The sequence below is a fragment of the Nipponia nippon genome, unplaced genomic scaffold, assembly GCF_047370975.1.
Source record: "Nipponia nippon isolate SJK-2023a ecotype South Korea unplaced genomic scaffold, ASM4737097v1 scaffold_2, whole genome shotgun sequence".
Classification (NCBI taxonomy): Eukaryota; Metazoa; Chordata; class Aves; order Pelecaniformes; family Threskiornithidae; genus Nipponia; species Nipponia nippon.
In genome coordinates, this window is record NW_028262336.1 from 73,492,539 (window position 1) to 73,514,308 (window position 21,770).

Below are 21,770 nucleotides of genomic sequence, written 5' to 3' on the forward strand. Positions count from 1 at the left end.
ATTCATAAAACCCCTGAGTGTTATTGATGTCAACTACTCCAGTGAAATAGATTTAAGATATGTAAGTGCAAGTAGGGTGACGTTTTGTTGAAAAAAAAAAAAATTACTAACCTCAGTATTCATTGGATGTTCATTTGTTAGTTGTTCTTTTGTTGTAATGCAATTTATCTGGACGAATGAATTCTGTAAACTAATACTGATTTACCTTTGCTTCCTATTTCCCATTTTGGGACTTTGTACAGTTTATTAATAACCATGTGATGTATCTCTCAGTAAAATTCAGTTCCATATGGAGCTTCAATTATGGGTTACATTTTTGTGTTTCTTGCCTTCTCGGTGACTGTCCATAAGGAGTGAATAGACAAAATGTTGGGATTGTCACAGAACCACGTAAGTCACTCGTTAATCTTTGTGTGCCTCTTTAAATGGACTTGGGAAAAGATCTGCCACAGATTGCAGTTAGTTTTTTTTCCCCATAAGGTAACGACTTGATAGGCATTGTTATGAAGTAGTTATTTGCCTGCTGGACAGGGAAGGGGGGGATGACTATTGTCAGCCCCACTAGGTAATAAAAGCCTTAACAGTTAAAAGGATAATTGTTGTAAGGGACAGGATTTTTCACTTTCCCACTGCTGTTTTTTCAAGTGAGAAGAGGGAAAATGGCTGTAGGTAGGTGGGAAGAGGAAACGTATGGACTCGCGTACACTTAGTGTTCCAAAGAAGTGGTTACCCACTCCTTTAGGAAGTGAAATGTGTACATTCTTTCAGTTGTTGTATAAGTTTCTTGTGTTTACTAGCCAGGAACTGGTTTTGCAGCCAATAAAGAAATATGTGTCTATTTGCTTCTACTGTAATATACTTTGGTAGAAGAGTTATAAACCAAGATTGCCCATTAGTTTGAAGCTCTGGGAAATCATGTGCTTAATATGACATGCCTGGGCTTGTGACAGCTGGGCTATAAAGAGTCATTTCTATGGTGGAAGGGCATGTGCCCAGGAAATGTGCCAAAGAGGCTGTGAATATGGACACTGTTAGGGGTGACTCACACTAAGGAAAACATGGAGCTCGTGGCTCTAGCATGTTGGCATGCAATCACAAAAGTCTGCTAAATGTTCTGCAGAAGGAATCTTTTATCAGTACTGTGACAGAACTTTCATTGTTTTTTTCCTAGCAAGTGGCTCTGCAAGCTTTGTTACAACTAGCTTATGGCAAAAAGAATGCATTTAAGGATTAATTGTATACTGCTGTGTCAATTGCAAGAGGTAATAGTTGAAGAGTGACTGCTGCATTCGACTGTAGAATACATTGACTAATATGTATGTCTAGAAATGAAAATGTGATGTTTTTTCTTGAGATCTGAAGAAGGCAGGAATTTCAGAGTGCTGGAAAATGATTCCAAAGGCAAATAGCATTTTTATACATATATACATGCATAAAATACTATATACTGAAGTGGTTCTGCTTAGTCTGAAAAATCATGTTGCCTGTGTTTTTCATGGAGTTCATAGTGTCCAAACTGGAATGAACAATTCTTCTCTTTCCTTAGTCTCTGTTCTGCATTGGCTACCCAGCAGATGCATTTATTTTTTCCTTTGTGGTTCAACATGTTAGATGGCTGACAAACCTTGATTAAAGGACATGAATGCGCCACATGCAAAACCACAATGATTTCTTTGATTGCAGGGACCTTTTGGCCAGCTTGCAGTAAGGACTTGTGTTTAGAAGAGAACCTTTGGGCTCATCTGTATCTCCCTCCCCTCAAAGGGATGGCAGCCCGAGGACAGCTAGCATTGATCCTGACGCCAAGAGACTTCAAAGGAGGTAAGCGCCTCAGAAATGCTCCCCAGACAAAATACTTCTCATCAGTACTGCACCCCAGCGTGGTAATATTCTTTAGTACAGCGTTACCATCTCCTAAAGGTTTCTGTTCATGGCTCCTTCATGAAATTTTTTTGAGAACCCCGTGAGGCTTCATCAGCTGGTTGCAGCCACCTTAAGATTCATGGAAATGTCCATTGCTGTCAGTAATCCTTGTCCATTTGCTTAAGAATGTGCCTCCAGTGTAAGGGAAAAAGACATTTTATACTTCCTGGGTTTGTACTCAGACATAGGCATATGCTCCCCTCCTTCCGTTATTTTGTTTGTCATGTTTTGGATGAGGTTCAAATTTGAGCTTTTCTCAATTCATGATCCTTAAGGATAGAGTCAGGGGAAAAAAAAAACAAACTAAAACCCTGCTTGCTCCACACAATTTTAAAAGATTTTTTGTTTTAAATGGGTCTCTGAATGATTCCCTAATATCCAGGCAATTTCCAACTAATTCTTTGTGTGTTTAAATTTCTAGTGAGCATTATCCCAGAAAAGTTCTGTAGAAACAAATTATTGCATTTCATTTTCCTGGAGAGAAAAATGTCCTTAGGATTTTTTTTCTTGTTGCAGATGCCACCTAAATGTAGCACAGCTGTTTGTTTGTCTTCCAAATGCCTGTGGAATAATTATTTAGTTGGAAGAGCAATTTAAAATAAACAATTTACCTTGACATCAGAAATTTAAATATGAAAATCCTTTTCTTTTTTTTTTTTTTTTTTAATAAAAGCAGACTTCTCAGGGGTGATTTCCACCCCTTCCCCACCCACCTTCAGGTCATTTGTACAAATACTCAGCTATGGATCTTGCCTTTCTTGTTCTTACTCCAGTAAACATTATATGAAACCCACTAAGAATATGACTGGAATCATAAGGAAGAACTTTCTCGGGTTTTTTTGTTGAGTATTTTTTTTCTTTGTTTTGTTTTGGTTTTTTTAATGGGAATATTTGGGAGTGTAGTAGACCATTAGTAAATATGAGTTATGTGTTTGCTGAACAGATTTCCCCTCCCACCCCCCCGCCAAGGGTATGGATTTGGAGAGCATGGTACTCAGACCATTTAAGCTATATGTTACTAAGTCCTGTATGACTGCAGGTCCCCTGTTTAACAACTTGTGCCTTGTTTTTTCCATTTATGATGAGAGTATATTAGCTATTAGTTTGACTTCTTTAAACCTAAGAAAGAACTTTCTGACTATGTAGAGTACTTCTAATAACTGCCATCTAGCTAGCGTACTTATTGGGCTCTACCATATAAATACAAAGGTTTTGTAGATTGTAACTTAAGTCTGTTGAGGTAGCAAAGAAGTGGATTGTCCTATAAAATAATATTCCACCTAATTCTACACCTACATAGCTTTGGAAGAGATTTACCTATGGATGTTGTGAACACTTGCAGATCCTCCAGACTTAAAATGTTTACAGGTCCTGGCTATGTTGATAGATTAAATTAGCTTGGGTTTTGCTTGACTGTGTTCAAATGTTTGGTAGTTGTTGTTGGTTTTCATAGGTTTGGGGGTTTTTTTGTTTGGTTGGTTTTGTGTGTGTTTGTTTTTTCCAGATGCTGAGATTTCTTTTACAGTAGTCAGCTTCCTTAGTTTCATTGCAAAATTTTCTTTTGTAATCTTCTACACTTTGTATGTTGTATGCTGTTTGACTGCAGGAATTTTGGATTTTTTTCTCAATATATAGTCTTTCTACAATGTGTTATTTCTATACCCCTTCTTCTGGTGTTCAAAGAGGCAAAACAAATATTCAAATTTAAAGAAGGAAACTTTCAGAAAACTGCAAATCTCTTTCTGGGAATTATTCTAACACTTCTTCTTTTTTATCTCTACAAGGTATTACTGAATGTGCCAAAATGAGCAGTAGCACACTGCAGCTTGTGTAAATCTTACCAGGTTCATTCTGTTCCTGTAAGACAAGCTAAATCACAAATATAGTTTATTTTTATTGATGGGTTGCCCTCCCCTGTGAGCAGATGAGAAGGAAACAAAGGCATCTTTTATTTCCGTCATTTGAGTGGCCTTTTAGTGTCAGTGAAAATGGAAGTGGTTTTGTTTGGTTGTGTTTTATTGGGTAAACTTGGTCTTATGCCTGCTTCTCTAGGAATTCAGCAAGAAAGAGTAGAAACAGGACTGAGAATTGCTAGAGTTCTTTCTAGTTTGAAATAAAATATCTGTTGATGGACACACATTCTGATAAAATGAGAGACCTAGCTATAGGTGGGAAGTGTTATGTTATTTGGAGGCTCTAGAATTCATGAAATACTGAAAGAATTCCTTTCAAAGATAAATCTAGTTACTACTTCGTCAGTTTTTCCTGGAGGGAACTGATATTCAAAGCAATATTCTTTCTCTTTGGAGCCTTTCAAATTGATAGTAAAATTCAATCATTCATTTAAGAAGCAAAATCAATTTTAACTGTTCTCTGTAATAGTATACCAGATGATCTACTTTGGCATGGCTACGTTTTTGCTCATACTTTCTTGATGAATAGATTATCATCATCTGTATTTCATAGCATTTGCTTTTGCTCCTCTTTATACTCCAAAACCCCAAAGCAAGATATTAATTTCCAAGGTTAAAGATGGCTAATTCGCTGCAGCTGTTGGTGGTGTTTTTCAGCTTTTGAAGAACACCGGCCAGTACTTGAAGACTCTGCTCTAAAACATGGACCGTTAGTTGTGACAGGATGAGGGAGGGAGAGGATGTCTTTGGTGGCTAAGGCAGCCTGGGTGTCTTTAGCCTTGTTCTCTCATAAAATAGTTTTGCTTGTTCTTCAAAGCCAACAGTTATCTTTCCATGCCATCTGACTTTTGGGTTCTCTGAAACAAGTGTCTTTAGGAAATACTACAGTTTGTTTTTATTTAATGAAATCTGTAATGACATAAACAAATAGCTTCCCCCTTTATAAAATGATACATCAATCTATACAAGCTTGTGGTGTAGTAGTAGGTGGAAATAGATGGAAGAACATTAGCAGATGAATAGATTGTCAAAAAAAAGGTTCAAGTGAAGGACTAACTGCTCATGGATCTCAATATGCTTCCTAGGAAGTGCTGGAATGATGGTGGCATTCTTTATTCCTTGTAATGAGGCTGGAGAACTTTTTGTTCATCAGCTATGGAACAAAAATAGTACTTACTGAGATTGCCTTTAAGAACAAACTATACTGTCCTAGAAAGGTGGTGTGAATTGGCACTGAAAGATTTTTTTTTTCCCCCCGACTTTGTCTTCTGTGAAGACAGTTCCAAAAGCTTGTAAAAACATTATAGCCTTTCTTGATAGCTGTTAAACAGTCAAAGGACCCTAGATATGGAGTGGTAGAATCGGTTTGTCCATTTGCAATGGAAAGGGCTTGATTATTTACTACTTACACTAGCAGAATTGGGTACCAGTGATGTTCAAATTTTGGAGAAACTGCAGCATAACTAACTTCCTTTTGCGATCAGTAATTCTGTCTTTATCACGTCCCTTCTGTCTGTCAGAAGAGTTATTATATGACATTGAGCAATCCAGCTGGCATCTGGATAGGCTGTTGGAAGTTCAAGGGTGCATTGCTTACCTTCTGTGTCTAAGGATTTGCGTACTGGAAAGAATGGAACAAAAGCAGATAGTGGTATGCTCTTCATTCTGCACTGTTAACGTACCGCAGCACCGGATCTAGTTCTGATTAGATTTAAGCTGAACCAATAATATATATAGGTAATATTTATAATTAGTCAAGAAACGACAAGAATCGAGGCCGTGAGGTAGAGCTATATGTATTCCTTGCCAAAACCGTGCATTTGCTGAATAACACTAATAGCCACCTTGTACTCTTAAAGAACTCGCTTTTGGCAAATGGTATCTGTTCTAATACTAATCTGTGGGTCTAGAAATTGAACAGTCAGCTAACAGCTGGACGGTTTGCAAATCCTGATGAGTTTCAAGGATCTAATGGCAATACGTCAACTCATAGGTGCCTTCTCTCTAAAGCCTAAAATAATAATTTTCTTGTATATGTATTCTTTTTTATGAAAGGATAAGCTCCAGGGAAAGGGCATTTAAAATATTTTGGAGGTCTTGATACTTCTTGATACATTTTTTTTTTTTTTAAGACTTGAGACAGTTGGCAACATTTAGTATTGTTGTGGAAAGGTTTGAGCTTGTCTAAGAGGAGCAGGAACCACAAATATGAAATGCCATTTCCTGTCACTGCCTCAATGCATCAGTTATGTCATTGTACAAAACTTAATTTTTTCTGATCGATCTGTGTCTTATCTCTGCGTACAAGCTCACAGATGTCCATGTGAGTTAATGAGAACTCAAATGCCAGGATGTGCCTATTGTTCATCCTGTATAATAAGGCAGTGACTACTGTTGTGACTTGGTGTTGAAAGGAGATGGTGAATGACTAAAACGGTGCCTGAAGCTGAACTTGATGATTGTGAGGAAAGGAAAGCATTTTGAAGAATTCACATATATGAGTGATCCTATTCCTTAAGGTGTATTTTTCTTTGGTTAATCATTTCTTCCTCTTTTTATGAAGGGTGTTGGAGTGATAAATGTTTTCAGATTAATTTTAAACAGGTGGTTTTGTGCTTCTGTCTTCGATGGGTTGCATAGCTTCTTTTGGGGCCGGACCTTCTTTGTTGGGGGGGGCTAGTGAGAAAGCATCTTTGACATTATATGATTCTGCCACCTGGTGGCTTTTTGGAGCAGCACGGGCTTAAGATGCGCAGTTGAAAGCACAAGCGTGAAGAAATCCTGACAAAAATCCTTCTTTCCTTCCAAAACAGGGAATCAGTGGGCAATGTTGCTTAAAGTAGATATAGAAGACAAGTTCCATGATCTCTGCGTCATGTTTTTGAAGTCAGGCATCTAAGAATCAGTGTGCAAGTATTTGAGAAGCTTCTGGTTGCTACAGCTGTCAGACTTTCCTGGGTGTTTTTATATGTGAAGTTAACAGAAGGCAAATCTCCAGGAGGAGTGGTAACAACCTGTAGCAGGAATGCAACTTAGAGAGGTTGTCCTGTTGCATACATTGTGTATCTCAAGGTTCTTTTAATCTGGTTTCTTATGCTGGAGAATCGGTATGAGTATCAATAATACATTTATACCAGTATTGAAATATAAGTCTCTTTTTCTGGCCCGTATGACTTTGGCATATATAGCAGTTAAACGGAAATTTTTATTAAACAAAATATCTCACATAACATTGTGCAATGAATATCAGGTTTGGAACTAGTTTGTTCTTTTCGGATTAGTTGAGGTTCTGTCCAAGGTATTCTGTTTCTGTTTTTCAGTACTTGAGGTTTTTCTACTAACCCAGTGATGGTAAAACTTTCAGTATATAGGTCAGCTTAAGCTAGTTCTGATTTTGATTAGCAAATCCATTGTGTTATTTCAATCAAGTATGTAATTTCTAGCTTGTGATTTTCAACGTAAGTTAAAGTGCTTGTAAATATAGCTTCTAAGTGGAATTTGGAGATGGCTTGTCTCCAGAACTAAACAAGCATTTTTTACATGTTTATAAATACCCTCTATTCTGCTGCTAATTGTATACCATAAATTTAAGGTGGGAAATACCCTTTCTCACAATAAATTCAAAGTGGGAAATTCTCTTTCTCACGATAGGTGGGGGGGATTTTATTTCACTTAGAAACAAACGTGGGCTCACTGTTGTACTACTGTTTTCAGATTGCATTAGTTGACTTCCTTAATTTAAGACTTTTAGTTTAATTCTAAATTACTGTATTTGTACTGTAAGAGCACTCGGTGCTCTTACTTCCGAGTCCTTCTAGTCCTTCTCTTTTGTGGCTCTGTGTTATGTTTTTTTCTGCAATCTCCCCTTCTCTCAAGAAAGGTGACTTAGAAACATTTTCATCAATACGTACTGTGGCTTGATTGCTTTAGGTCAGTCTCTCCTGTATAATATCATAGTGCTAAGAAATGTGTGAGTAGGTTCTTCATGTAAGAAAAAAATAAATAAAAATATACAAAGCATCTCTAAAGATAGGCCTCTCCATGTTTATTCAGGTGTTTTATTAACATTGTAAGGACTTATAAACAAATGTTTTAATCTTGATTACTTATTTCTGTATATGTCTTCTCCTCTGATTTAAGTTAAAATGTACTTCTGAGACTCTAGAGGGGTTTTTTGGTGGATGGCCTTTTTTTATGTATAATCTTTGATTTTTACATATTAGGAGAAGTTCTTTATCTGCTGTAACTGCGCTTATTTTACAAATACTTTCATGGTGTAACAGTGACTTACTGGAGAATACTTCATTAGAGGTAAAGCTGCTACTGTAAGGTTTTTGTGTGGTTCCAGAGTTAAAATCAGAAGTCAGACCTCAAGAAGAGCGAACTCATTTGGAAAGGGTTTACAGAAACTCTGCCTTTCTGTAACAGAGCTGCTTTTAGATTCCAAAGCTGCTCCTTTCCTCAGTTTCATGGCATCAGAGGAAAACCTCTTGTTCCTACTGTGAAAAAGGAGATGTTCCATGTGCCCTTATTAATGTGCTTATCTATGTTTATAGAGAAATAATAATCCTAAATTTGGATTGATGACTCACCATGGCTTCACTGTATTTGGAAGAAAATTCAATGCTGTGTTGTGACTGACACTTAAAAGAAGAAAACTGGTCTTATTTCAGATCTTAAAATGGAGCACTGAATGTTGCTAGTCTCAGTATATAAGCACAGTATCTTCTTGAAAATATAAGTGATTATGTGTAATGTGTGATTACTAATCTAGGCTATGGAAGAAAATTTAGTGCTTTCGATGTTCTGTTGGAGAGGAAGAGTGAGGAATATATACAGAAGAATGTGAGAAGTACAAGCAAAAAAAAGAATTGGGCAACTTTAAAAAGGAAAGTAACAGTAGGTGTTAGGGAATGTGAAGCATGCCAGAGATACTCGGAAAGGAAGGAAAGAAGGAGGCACATTGCTCTGGTGATGCCAAAGTCAATTGATAGTAGTGCTCTGCTTGCCTCATGCTGTTGTTACAAGGCATAAAGTATGTATATATAGGTTACTGGCTCTAAGATATTGAGCAGTTCATTAAAACTGTCTCACCAAAAGCATTTCTTTGCATTTGCTTGTTAAGCAATGTATGTAGATTTTAAATAAGAAAAAAAAAATCCAGCAAGAATTAGTTAAGGTGATAGTAAGATTCACTACAATAGTAATTACATCTGTTCAGATACTTCATATGAATGATGAAAACTTAAAAAAGCCCCAAAACATCAGTGAAGCTGAGTAATATTTCTGTGGTAAGGGGGAGGGGGAACCATAGGGAATGAAAAAACACTTCGAATCTAGGGTTATAGATACGAAGATGCCCTAATTGTATTAGATTGCTATTGCTTAGCTTCACACTGGGATACAGATGCAGTTATGTGTGTGTTCCCTAACTGCATTTCCATATTTTATTTGTTTTAAAATGTAGTATTACTGAGTTTACTGGATCTATGGCTTTTGTATTGTAAATTCAGACATGTGGCCCCAGGCAGCTGATGATGAAAGTTTCAGGAGCAAAGGCTGAGCAAACCAGGAAAAGAAATGAAAAGGATAAACGATTTAAAAAGCCTATGAATTGTATAATTTGTAGTTGTGTAATTGTGTTACATGATTGTGTAACTATTAAATTAAAATTCTTAAAATTTTTTTTAGTTATTTTCTGCTACCTCTAATTTCTAATTTTCAGCTGCAGAATTTAGTAGTTTTATGGAGAATTTGTCTTTTGGGAAATTGTATCTTATTTCAAGGTGTTAGCTTTTTAAATCCACAAGGTAACTGGGATGATAGAAAAGGGAAGATGCATCTCTTACTGACTTCTTGGTGAAGTTTTTTGTGTGCGTGGTTTTTTTTTTTTTTTTTTTCCCTTTTTTGATAGGATCAAGAGATTCGTTTGTCCTACCTTGTTTCCCACTTAGGCATTTCTATTGAAATAAAAAGTAGTGATACAGTTGATATGTTTGTGTTTAAAGTACTATTAAGATTAAATGTAAATTTTGCAGGCACGCAAAATTTGAATATTCAGGGAATTTCATGCAGCTTTAAAAGACATGTTATCAAGCTGAAACAAAATACGTATATAAAATTTTGATCGAGTTCAGGAAGATTTCTGAAGATGAAATGACTTACTATAAGACACTCCTCAGAAGTGTATTTGTTCTGGAACTGTTGGGACCTGGAGCCTTGAAGGGACAGGCAAAATCTGAGAAACTCTTAGCAGCGAAACAGGTACTATAAGGGACTCTCTCAGGATGAGCTATAATTCTTGGACTATCCATGGTGTCTGCAGAAAGTAAGCATTATCAAAATGTTGTATGTAGATACTAAAATAGATTATATTTTAAAATTACTTTTTCTCCCTAAAAAATGTGTTCTGGCTCTTCTAAAATACTTTTAACAAGACTGTGTTTGTCAAATAATATTAGTTGATTCCTGAAGAAAGGTATCTAAATTTAGCTGGATCTGTGTGTTAAAGATAGTGGATGATGAAGGAACTCTAATCCAGGGTCTTACCTAAAAACAGTACAGTTTGTGGAACTGGAGGTAGGTGGGAAGGGCTGTGTGCATCTACGTACAGAAGGTACATTCTGAGACCAGAGAGGGGAGAGATGCAGATGGAACTACAGCTGTAATAGTGACTAAAAGGGTTAAGTGAGTACTAAGGGCTAAAATTTTCTAATCCCTCAGGGCATTTAGAAAAAGTTCATTTCTGCAATAGATCTATCACTTTTCTAAAAATTTTAATCCATTTTTATAGACAAGTATTCAGAGTCTTACCTGCCATGTCTGTAAGTTGTTATTTTTACATTAAGTTTTATTTTGCAGGATAAAGTAAATGAATATTTTTGCTATTTATGTGCTCCTTGCTCTGAGACCCCCCTATGTTTTTATGCTAGAAGTCTTGTGAATATTTGGTACATAGAGTTAAAACTAACAAACTGTACATCAGGCAACTCAGGAGGACTACAAGGATGTTGTGAGGTTATGCAGGGAGAAAATTACAAGGGCCAAAGCCCCACTGGAAATTAATCTGGCTACTGCAGTAAAAGACAATAAAAAATGTTTCTATAAATACATTAGCAACAAAAGGAGGGCTAAGGAGAATCTCCATCCTTTGTTGGATGTGGGGGGAAACATAGTGACAAAGGCTGAAGAAAAGGCTGAAGTACTTAATGCCTTCTTCGCCTCAGTCTTTAATAGTAAGACCATTTGTTCTTGAGGTACCCAGCCCCTGGAGCTGGAAGACAGGGACAGGGAGCAGAACAAAGCCCCCACAATCCAGGGGGGAAATGGTTAGCAACCTGCTACACCACTTAAATGCACACAAGTCTGGGAGGCCAGATGAGATCCACCCAAGGGTACTGAGGGAGCTGGCAGAAGTGCTCACCAAGCCACTTTCCATCCTTTATCAGCAGTCCTGGCTAACCAGGGAGGTCCCAGTTGACTGGAGGTTAGCAAATGTGACTCCCATCTACAAGAAGGGCTGGAAGGAGGATCCAGGGAACTACAGGCCAGTCAGCCTGACTTTGGTGCCAGGGAAGGTTATGGAGCAGATCATCCTGAGTGCCATCACATGGCACGTACAGGACAACCAGGCAATCAGACCCAGGCAGCATGGGTTTATGAAAGGCAGGTCCTGCTTGACTAACCTGATCTCCTTCTATGACAATGTGAGCTGCTTAGTGGATGAGGGAAAGGCTGTGGATGTTGTCTACCTGGACTTTAATAAGGCCTTTGACACCATTTCCCACAGCATTCTCCTGGAGAAGCTGGCTGCCCCTGGCTTGGATGGGCGTCCTCTTCACTGGGTAAAAAGCTGGCTGGATGGCTGGGCCCAAAAAGTGGTGGTGTATGGAGTTAAATCCAGTTGGTGGCCAGTCACAAGTGGTGTTCCCAGGGGCTCAGTATTGGGGCTGGTTCTGTTTAATATCTTTATCAATGATCTGGATGAGGGGATTGAGTGCACCCTCAGTAAGTTCGCAATGACGCTTAGTTGGGCGGGCGTGTTGATCTGCCGGAGGGTAGGAAGGCCCTACAGAGGGATCTGGACAGGCTGGATCCATGGGCCAGGGCCAGCTGTATGAGGTTGAACAAGGCCAAGTGCCGAGTCCTGCACTTGGGTCACAACAACCCCATGCAACGCTACAGGCTGGGGGAGGAGTGGCTGGAGAGCTGCCTGGCAGAAAATGACCTGGGGGTGTTGGTCGACAGGTGGCTGAATATGAGCCAGCAGTGTGCCCAGGTGGCCAAGAAGGCCAATAGCATCTCGGCTTGCATCAGTAACAGCGTGGCCAGCAGGACGAGGGCAGTGATCATTCCCCTGTACTCAGCACTGGTGAGGCTGCACCTTGAGTACTGTGTTCAGTTTTGAGCCCCTCACTACAAGAAGGACATGGAGGTGCTGGAACATGTCCAGAGAAGGGCAACGAAGCTGGTGAAGGGTCTAGAGCACAAGTCTTATGAGGAGCAGCTGAGGGAGCTGGGGTTGTTTAGCCTGGAGAAGAGGAGGCTGAGGGGAGACCTTATTGCTCTGTACAACTACCTGAAAAGAGGTTGTAGCCAGGTGGGGATTGGTCTCTTCTCCCTAGTAACAAGCGATAGGGCAAGAGGAAATGGCCTCAAGTTGTGCCAGGGGAGGTTTAGGTTGGATATTAGGAAAAATTTCTTCACCAAAAGGGTAGTCGGGCCCTGGAACAGGCTGCCCAGGGAAGTGATTGAGTCCCCATCCCTGGAGGTGTTTAAAAGACAGGTAGATGTGGTGCTTAGGGACATGGTTTAGTGGTGGACTTGGCAGTGCTAGGTTAACGGTTGGCCGTGATGATCTTAAAGGTCTTTTCCAACCTAAATGATTCTATGATTCTGTAGGGATGGGAACTGTTTCTGGCGTGAGTTTGTTACTCAGCAGTTTCAGGAGAAAAGGAGTAGAGGAGGAGTATCTTCAGGATACACTGAGTCCCATTTGTCTTCCTCACAAAGAGAGGAGCCCTCACATGTTACGTTAAAGTCTCTAACGGGGGATTTCAGGTCATCTTATGCTGTCTATGTAGTCAACAGAGAAAGAGGCAGCAGGCGGTTCAGTTCACCTATGATTTGAATTGACGTCTGGGAGGGACTTTCTTCATCAGCCTGAAAAGTGCTGATTTGAACTGTTTTATCCCTGGTAGTGGGCATGTTTTAAAGCAGTATAGCTCAGCCAGCCCAAGTCTCCCACAGGTGCCAACCGCAGCACCAACCCCTATGGGTTAACATCTGTGTGTGGCGGGAGCCTAGAGTAAAGCAGATACTGCCGGTGGGATGGACTTGCTGATCTTAAAGGTCTCTTGCAACCTAAACGATACTGTGATTCTATAATGTAACTTGATAATCATAAAAACTAAAACAAAACCCTCCATATGTTCCATGCAGCAATTTCATTTGAATATCTATCTGTATGGTAGATTTGCGGCCTTGCTTTAAAACATGTTTCAAGGCTGGTACTGCAAGGAAAAGGTGGACTAACTGCTTCTCTTAGTGTATTTAGGAATCAGATGCTGCAAACAGCAGAAAGAAATGCTTGGGTCCAGTCTCTTTCTTAGCATAGCGTATTGTATATCTTATGTAAAACGTTCCTATAATATGTATCAAACTTTCCCTTGAAAAAAGTAGCTTGAATTTTTTTTTTGTTAGCTTTTATTTTACTAGCTAAACCTAGCAAATTGCTATAGTAATCTTAAATAATCTTTATTACCAGTTTTTTTCATCTTTCTTGAACACAGTTGTCCAAAATTTTATATCATCTATCAGATGCATAAGCAGTAGTGGAGAAAACTTACTGGTATTCATCCTTAGGTCAGAGACAGATGACTGTTCAAGAAAATGAGGTAATGCAGGGACGTGAAGAACAAATTTTAAATTAAATTCAACCTAGACAGCAGTCAGGCTTATTAAAGGAAATATTTTGGAGTATCGGTACAACTAAAGGTAATCAACAAAATCAAGACATTTTTTCTAAGGAAAGGAAATATATTTTATGTCATATATATTTTTATTTGGTATTGTGAATGTCTATAATCAGAGTTTTAAAATGTACGTTTATCGTCCTCCATTTTCACTGAGTGGCCCTTGTCTGTCTCTTTCTTGTCTCAGAAGATACTTTTGCAAAATGTACTAAGGAGTGTGATAAGAACAGCTAGGTGGGTGGCTTTTGGGAGTTAATATGCTGGTGAACTCAGAGGCTCAGAATACTTGTACAGTTCTAGTCAGCTTAAGGGCAAGAGGTTTCCTTCTGCTTCATGACTTTTTGGTAGGGATTAAAATAGACTAGACTAGACTACTTCAGTTGGAAAGGACATAAAACGATCATCTAGTCCAACTGCCTGACCAATTCAGGGCTGACCAAAAGTTAAAGCATGTTGTTAAGGGCATTGTCCAAATGCCTCTTAAACACTGACAGGCCTGGGGCATCAACCACCTCTCTAGGAAGCCTGTTCCAGTGTTTGACCACCCTCTCGGTAAAGAAATGCTTCCTAACGTCCAGTCTAAACCTCCCCTGGTGCAGTTTTGAGCCATTGCCATGTGTCCTGTCACTGGATCCCAGGGAGAAGAGCTCAGCACCTCCCTCCCACGTCCCCTCCTCAGGAAGCTGCAGAGAGCCATGAGGTGGCCCCTCAGTCTCTTTTCTCCGAACTAGACAAGCCTATGAGGTCCTCAGCCACTCCTCATAGGACATGCCTTCCAGCCCTGTCACCAGCTTTGTTGCCCTCCTCTGGACGCATTCAAGGACCTTCACATCCTTCTTAAATTTTGTGGCCCAGAACTGCACACAGTGCTCCAGGTGAGGCCTCACCAACACTGAATACAGCAGGATAATCGCCCCATTTGACCGGCTGGTTATGCTGTGTTTGATGCACCCCAGGATGGGGTTTGCCCTCTTGGCTGCCAGGGCACACTGCTGACGCACATTGAGCCTGCTGTCGACCAGCACCCCCAGGTCCCTTTCTGCAGGGCTGATCTCCAGCCGCTCCTCTCCCAGTTTATACTTGTGCCTGGCATTACTCCATTCTAGGTGCAGAATCCGGCATTTTGACTTGTGAAATCTCATCCCATTAATCATAGCCCAATGCTCCAATCTATCTAGATCCCTCTGCAAGGCCTCCTGTCCCTCAAGAGAGTCAACAGCACCTCCCAGTTTGGTATCATCAGCCAACTTGCTAATGGTGCATTCAACTCCTGCATCCAGACAGTAGATAAATGTATTGAACAGGACTGGCCCCAGAATTGAACCCTGAGGAACACCACTGGTGACCGGTCGCCAGCCAGATGTAGCCCTATTCGCTACAACCCTTTGAGCTGTGCCCTTCAGCTAGTTCTTCACCCAGCACACCGTGAACTGACTCATCCCACAGATGGACAGCTTGTCCAGAAGGATGCTGTGAGAGACAGTATCAAAAGCCTTACTAAAATCCAGAAAAACTACACCCACCTCCTTCCCTTCATGCGCTAGGCGGGTGACCTTATTGTAGAAGGGTATCAGATGAGTTAAACAGGACTTGCCCTTTGTGAACCCCTGCTGACTGTGCCTGATGGTTGCATTATTCTTTCAATGCCTTCAGTAGTACCTAATATAATCTTCTCCATAATGGAGAGAAGTTTCTTCTTCCCTGAATACTGTCTGTATTCTAGTAGTATAGGTACAAAAAGAGGTACCATGAAATGAGCTTGAGTGTGACATTAAGAGTATGCGTCAATTATTTGGAAGTAATGAACATCCTATGTCTGTGCTCTTACCCATTGGTAAATGTGAAGCAGCTTTCCTCTTGTTAATTTAGAGGAACAGAATTAAACTTTCTTGAACACACACAACTGTGTAAATAGCTTGTGACAGACTAAATTAATTCCTTATCAGATGGGGTAAAAATACTATATCTTAAAGAATAATCCAAAGATATTTTGGAGGAACAGCTAAACGCTAGTGGTATTTCAAAACTGTAGTTTCTTTCTTCACCAAAAAGAATGGAACAAGTCCCATTAACTTAATAAATGATTTTTTTAAAATTTAATACATTTTTTGTTGTTTTTGTTTTGCAGGATACAAAATTATGGATAATAATGGAATATCTGGGTGGAGGCTCTGCCCTTGATCTAGTAAGTAAATTATGTATGATTTTTGTTATTTTACATCACATAATTATTTTCCTATCTTATAATTCTGGAAACTATAATATGTCATTTGGCTATGACAATGTTTGCTTCCAGTAAAGGAGAAAAAGTATTTGTCAATGCCAGGAAAATGTTCTTTTCCATGAGGCAAGACTGATTATTTGTATAGATGGAAGGGAACTAAGCAACCTAATATTGGAAGCAGAATATAAACATCTTAGAATGCTAATCTTCAGTCAGCCAGAGAGCACTAGTGGCTGAAAATAGTTTTTTCTGTTTCTTAATTCTGCCACCACAACTCCTCCTAGTGTATACATTTTAATGTCTCTTCCCCACCGCCACCACCCCCAAACAAACAAAAAGGAGTTTCCCTATTTGAAGTCTCACTGAAGTCTAAATAGAGACAAAAACACAGTTTAGGCTGGTATTAAAAAATATGTTTCAAAGAAATAGGAGGAGCTGTGGACTCCCTCATGGGAGACCTGGATAGACTAGAGAGCTGGGCAATCACCAACCGTAAGAAATTTAACAAGAGCAAGTGCCAGATTCTCCACCTGGGACGGCATAATCCTGGTTATACGTACAAATTGGGGGATGAGAGGCTGGAGAGCAGCCCCACAGAAAGAGATCTGGGGGTTTGGGTTGATGGCAAGTTGAATATGAGTCAACAGTGTGCCCTGGCAGCCAAAAGGGCCAACAGTGTCCTGGGGTGCATCAAGCGCAGCGTACCTAGCTGGTCGAGGGAGGTGATTGTCCCACTCTACACTGCACTGGTGCGGCCCTACCATGAGTATTGTGTGCAGTTTTGGGCACCTCAGTATAAGAAGGACATCAGACTATTAGAGTGTGTCCAGAGGAGGGTGACCGAGATGGTGAAAGGCCTCGAGGGCAAGACTTAGGAGGAGCAGCTGAGGTCACTTGGTTTGTTCAGCTTGGAGAAGAGAAGGCTGAGGGGTGACCTCATGGCAGGCAGTGGAGGGGTAGGTGCTGATCTCCTCTCTCTGGTGACCAGCAATAGGACACGAGGAGATGGAAGTTCAGATTGGACATTAGGAAAAGGTTCTTCACTGAGAGGGTGGTTGGTCTCTGGAACAGGCTCCCCAGGGCAGTGGTCGCGGCACCAAGCCTGTCAGAGTTCAAGGAGCATCTGGATGACACTCTTAGACATGTGGTTTAGTTTTAGGTAGTCCTGTGAGGAGCAGGGAGTTGGACATAGTGATCCTTATGAGTCCCTTCCAACTTGAGATGGTCTATGATTCTATGATATATTTTCTGTGTTTGCATACCATGTGTAAATATACAATAGAACCTTGTAAATTGTGAATTTAGTGAACTGTATCCGTTCCATTTCTCTTCTGGCAAAGATTTTTATATCCAATTCTGCAAGGAGATCTGCTTAATAAAGTGTGATTTTTCAGAGATATGTTTCAGGATATTTGAAAGACTAAAATAACTACACCAAATACAGTAAGAAAAAATTACTTAGTTTTGAATCATAATTCAAAAGGTTCAGTGCAGATTATGCTTTCTGTGACTGGATGCTGGCCATTCACTTTAGCTATTTAAAAAAAAAAATCACACGCCATCTGATACTTATTGAGGGTTTTAAAAATACTATTATAGAAATAAAACAATGGATGTTTTAAGTATGTGAAAATTGTCATACCAATTGAGACTGAATGTCTCTGTAGCATAGTTTGCTGTTCTCAACTGGACAGCTAATAAATGCTTGAGGAAAGAGCAAAAGGAAAAAGGCCTGCGTAGAGGGATTCTGCTGATGACATCCAGAAGACGTAAGGTGGTAGTAAATGCAGGCTTCCTGCAGTTGTGCTGCCATATTTTAATTGTAATTACCTTCTGGAACCCATTTATACATTTAGTTTCCACCTCTTGTTAGAAGGAATTCTGTGGTTGTGTAGAAATTGATAATGTTCCCCCTAAAGATATGCTGAAAAAAGTTTATTTATTGTTGTGATAGTTTATTTTCCTGACAGAAGAGCAATTAGAAACTGGGTTTGCTTTTATAAATTAATTATTACTTTCTTTGTGCTTCAAAAAAGTAGAAAAGAGCAGAAAGAAAACAGATGTTATCATATTGTCTTGTCTTTTTTGTAGTCACACACATTTCACTTGTGTGATGACCACATGTTTATGCCCTAAGTTTGTTGCCTAGAAATAATACAGTGTCTTTGGTCACATCCTCCAATGTTGTTGAAGAAATTGTGCCACAGAACTGAAATCATTGTGTAAGTGTATATTAAGCATCTTGTGCGTGCTTCATTCATTTTCAATTTATGTTCTGCTGCATGTTTTCCTAGTTCTAACATGCACATTATGGTTCTCAACTGGAATCTGGTAGGACAACTGGCACACTATCACATTTCTGTACTCGAGACAAGACTGAATGGGAATCTTGAATTCCACGTTTGAAGTGTATGTGTGTCTTGTTAGCCTGGTGTTTTCCGTATATGAATACGCACTGCCTGTTTTGAAAATCACACCACACAAGAGAAAGTACGTTTAATGCTTTTTAATTTTAATTTAATTACTTGTACGTTGTTGTTCAACTTTGAGTATAATTTAGGTTTGTGGCTGAGGTACAAGCACTAATATTTTCAGTCTTAGTCTCTTTTCACTAACTTCCTCCTCACTAAGGTGAGCTTACATCTGACAAAAGAGGTTTTCCCCCATTAGATGTGCTGTGCCAAGTCTTGAACTGGCGCTGTCAGCCTAGCCAGAGCAAAGCCTTGAGAATTTCTTAGTGGGTTTCAGGGAGTAGCAATATCATGTATATTATCAAAGCAGTGCCAATGGCATGCATATTATCAAAGCTTAAGTAAAGCAAAAAAAATTGTAAGTAAAGCTACAAAGGTAAAACCAATGTTGTCTGCATTACATGAAATCTTACCTCTGTTCCTACCTATTAGCTGAGGTTTTCTGAGGGATGTAATATTTTAATTTTTATCCGAAAATTTTTATCTGAAATGCTTTCTCTCTCACAGAGCGAAGCTTCAGGGATATAACTTTTTGATTGTGTTTCAGTGACTGCTATCGTGGAGTAAACTAGAATGCTGGAATATTTCCAATATTAATTGTTGTCCACAAAGTTTCACTCTCTCTCTCTCAAAATGCCCTTATTGGTTAAGAAGCCTCTCTGGGTAGTGACCTTTCCTCTGTCCCTTTAGAGTTAGTGGCATACTCACTTTTAGAATTTATATCAGTTGTAGAGAGCTCTGAGATCTACCACTGCTGTTTCTTCTCATAAGAATTAAATTACTCGGAACCTTTAATTCTAACAATTTGCAGATTTATACCTCCAGTTTTATATGAAAAAAGTTAACACTAAGCCTAGCAGTCTGAGTTGTGTTTTAGAGAGCTTCACAAAATCCCTTGCATTATATAGTAATAGGGTATGTGATTGATGTGGTACCTTATATGCCTTAGTTTTTTTTCTCAGACTTCAAGATTTGGCTCCATATAGGGACTGTGGAGTTGCACATCTAAGTTCACTGTAATTTTAATAATCAGATTACAATGTAGATGCTTTTCGAATGCAGTGTATGTATCTATGACCAGACCACAAAGCAATAACTTGAAACTGTGTCTTCATGGAGCCTTTAACAGCCTTTTAAAAGTGTTTTAGGTAAATGAAGTATTTGCCTGCTGTTCATAAGGCCACTTAGTATAGAACTATGTATTTTTTAAAAAAGCATATTCTGGGTTGTATCTCAATGTTACAAAGTTAGCAAATTGGAAGTTTTGAGGTGTGACAGAAGGTGTTTTATAGTCTTTTTATACTCACAGTGTTATTTCTGTTCTTTCTGTCCCTCCTTTATATATATATATATATATATGTGTATATATATATATATATACACACACACACACACACATATAAAAATATTTCTTGTGTCTCCTAGTTAGAACCTGGCTCACTCGATGAAACCCAGATTGCTACAATATTGAGGGAGATACTCAAAGGACTTGATTACTTGCATTCAGAAAAGAAAATCCACAGAGATATTAAAGGTAAATTGTTTTTTATTTGTATTGTAATAATATTAGAAGAGCTCATGCAATATAAATGAACACCTTTCCAGTGTCAAATGTCTTAGTTTCTGCTATTTCCTCTTCTTTATTCCAGCTGCTAATGTATTGCTATCTGAACAAGGAGAAGTAAAACTAGCAGATTTTGGAGTAGCGGGACAACTAACAGATACACAGATAAAGAGGAATACCTTTGTGGGAACACCATTTTGGATGGCACCTGAAGTAATAAAGCAATCGGCATATGATTCGAAGGTAAGGTATTTCAAGGCATTAGCCAAAGTCCCTTCCTTTTCTAACTTGAATTACATAGGTTGGTCTTCAGAATGTAGCTAATAACTTTGGCTGTGGCTAGACAGGTGTACGTTTAGATGACACCTAGCAGCTAAAAGCTGTTGGCAAGGAAAAAAGCTTTCCTGATTTGTAACCAAATCTTAAGTTTCCTAGTGTATTAAGCCCATCCAGATGGCAAGAAATATTACAATATTGACAAGTACATCCTGTCGCCTTTTATCCCACTCTATTGATGAGTATTTTTCATGTTTAAAAGTAGAACAGAGCAAATATGTACCGAATGTTAATATGCTTCCACTTGTTTTTAGAAAAAAATAGTCAGCAATACTGTTGAAGAATATGGGTTTAGTGGGTGTGAAAATGTTGTTTGAAAGTGCTGTTATTCATCTGTGGAAGAACGTGCTCCACAGGTCTATGCTACTCTCTGACCATGTTCTTTCAGATATTCTGTACAGGGAGGGCTTAATGTTTAATACAAAGTTTACTTATTTATAGATATTTACATTACACACGATTTTGATTTAGCAGAGTGGCACAGCAGTGTACTGAAATCACAACTCAAGCACAATATATCAATTGTAATATACAGTTGGATCACAATAGATATGTGATTCCCATTACTGGTCTCCATATGCTCACCAGCATGGCACTGGGTGTTCTGAGTTGCCAGGAAGGAATACATGCATTGAAGCCAGCTCAAAGTTCATTTTGTTGGTTACTCAGTTTTTATACTTCTGTTAGCCTGAGCTACATACACACCTCCGTGCTGCCCCTCCCTTACCTATCTTTCTGTAGAGAGGCTATTTAAAAATAACTAGCAGAGCTCCGTAGAGCCTCTGGAAGCTTAAATGACCCCAAATTCCCAATTTGAAGGTTGAGTAAGCCTTTTTTTTTTTTTTTTTTTTTTGTGGATGGTGGGTTTTGTTTTATTTGTTTGGTTTTGGGGTGCTTGGTAGTGGGGGTTTTTTTGAGGTTTGGCTTCTGGGAATGATTTTTCACTTGGACAAAGTATGATTTAGTCCTCAGGTTTTGATTCCGGCTGTTTCAGACTGCAATGTCATGTGGACATAAAAAGGTATTGGATACTTGATCAGTACCCTAGAAGGCCAGAGCTCAAGTTTTGAATGAACTAGAGATACTTATTGGCATGTGTGAGCCTTTTGGCACTTACAGACCAGGCTAAATTGTACAGACAACAGTTTTGCTGTTGTTGCACAACAACCACTTGAGAAGGCCTGTTTATTTTAAGATAGTCTTATGCATATGTGAGAACACACACATCCAAATCTAACCTCATTTTCCTTCCATAAGCTGGCCATGCTTGAGAGGTGTTGGGCAGGACTGTCCTCTTCATAGCGTACTCTCGGTGAGGTGCAAGCAATTTCCATTACGTCGTTGCTGTGTTACCCAGTTTTGTTC

The 21,770-nt window shown here is 39.2% G+C and overlaps 1 protein-coding gene across 2 annotated transcripts in view; it reads left to right on the forward strand.

The window, feature by feature from the left end:
- Nucleotides 1–21,770, forward strand: part of STK24 (serine/threonine kinase 24) — a 64,198-nt gene that overhangs the window by 27,291 nt on the left and 15,137 nt on the right. For both annotated transcript variants that reach the window (XM_087758524.1, XM_087758523.1), the window contains exons 3-5: nucleotides 15,939–15,995; nucleotides 19,931–20,039; nucleotides 20,155–20,312. In XM_087758524.1, the coding sequence (XP_087614650.1) occupies nucleotides 15,939–15,995; nucleotides 19,931–20,039; nucleotides 20,155–20,312 (324 nt within the window). The remainder of the gene's footprint in view (nucleotides 1–15,938; nucleotides 15,996–19,930; nucleotides 20,040–20,154; nucleotides 20,313–21,770) is intronic.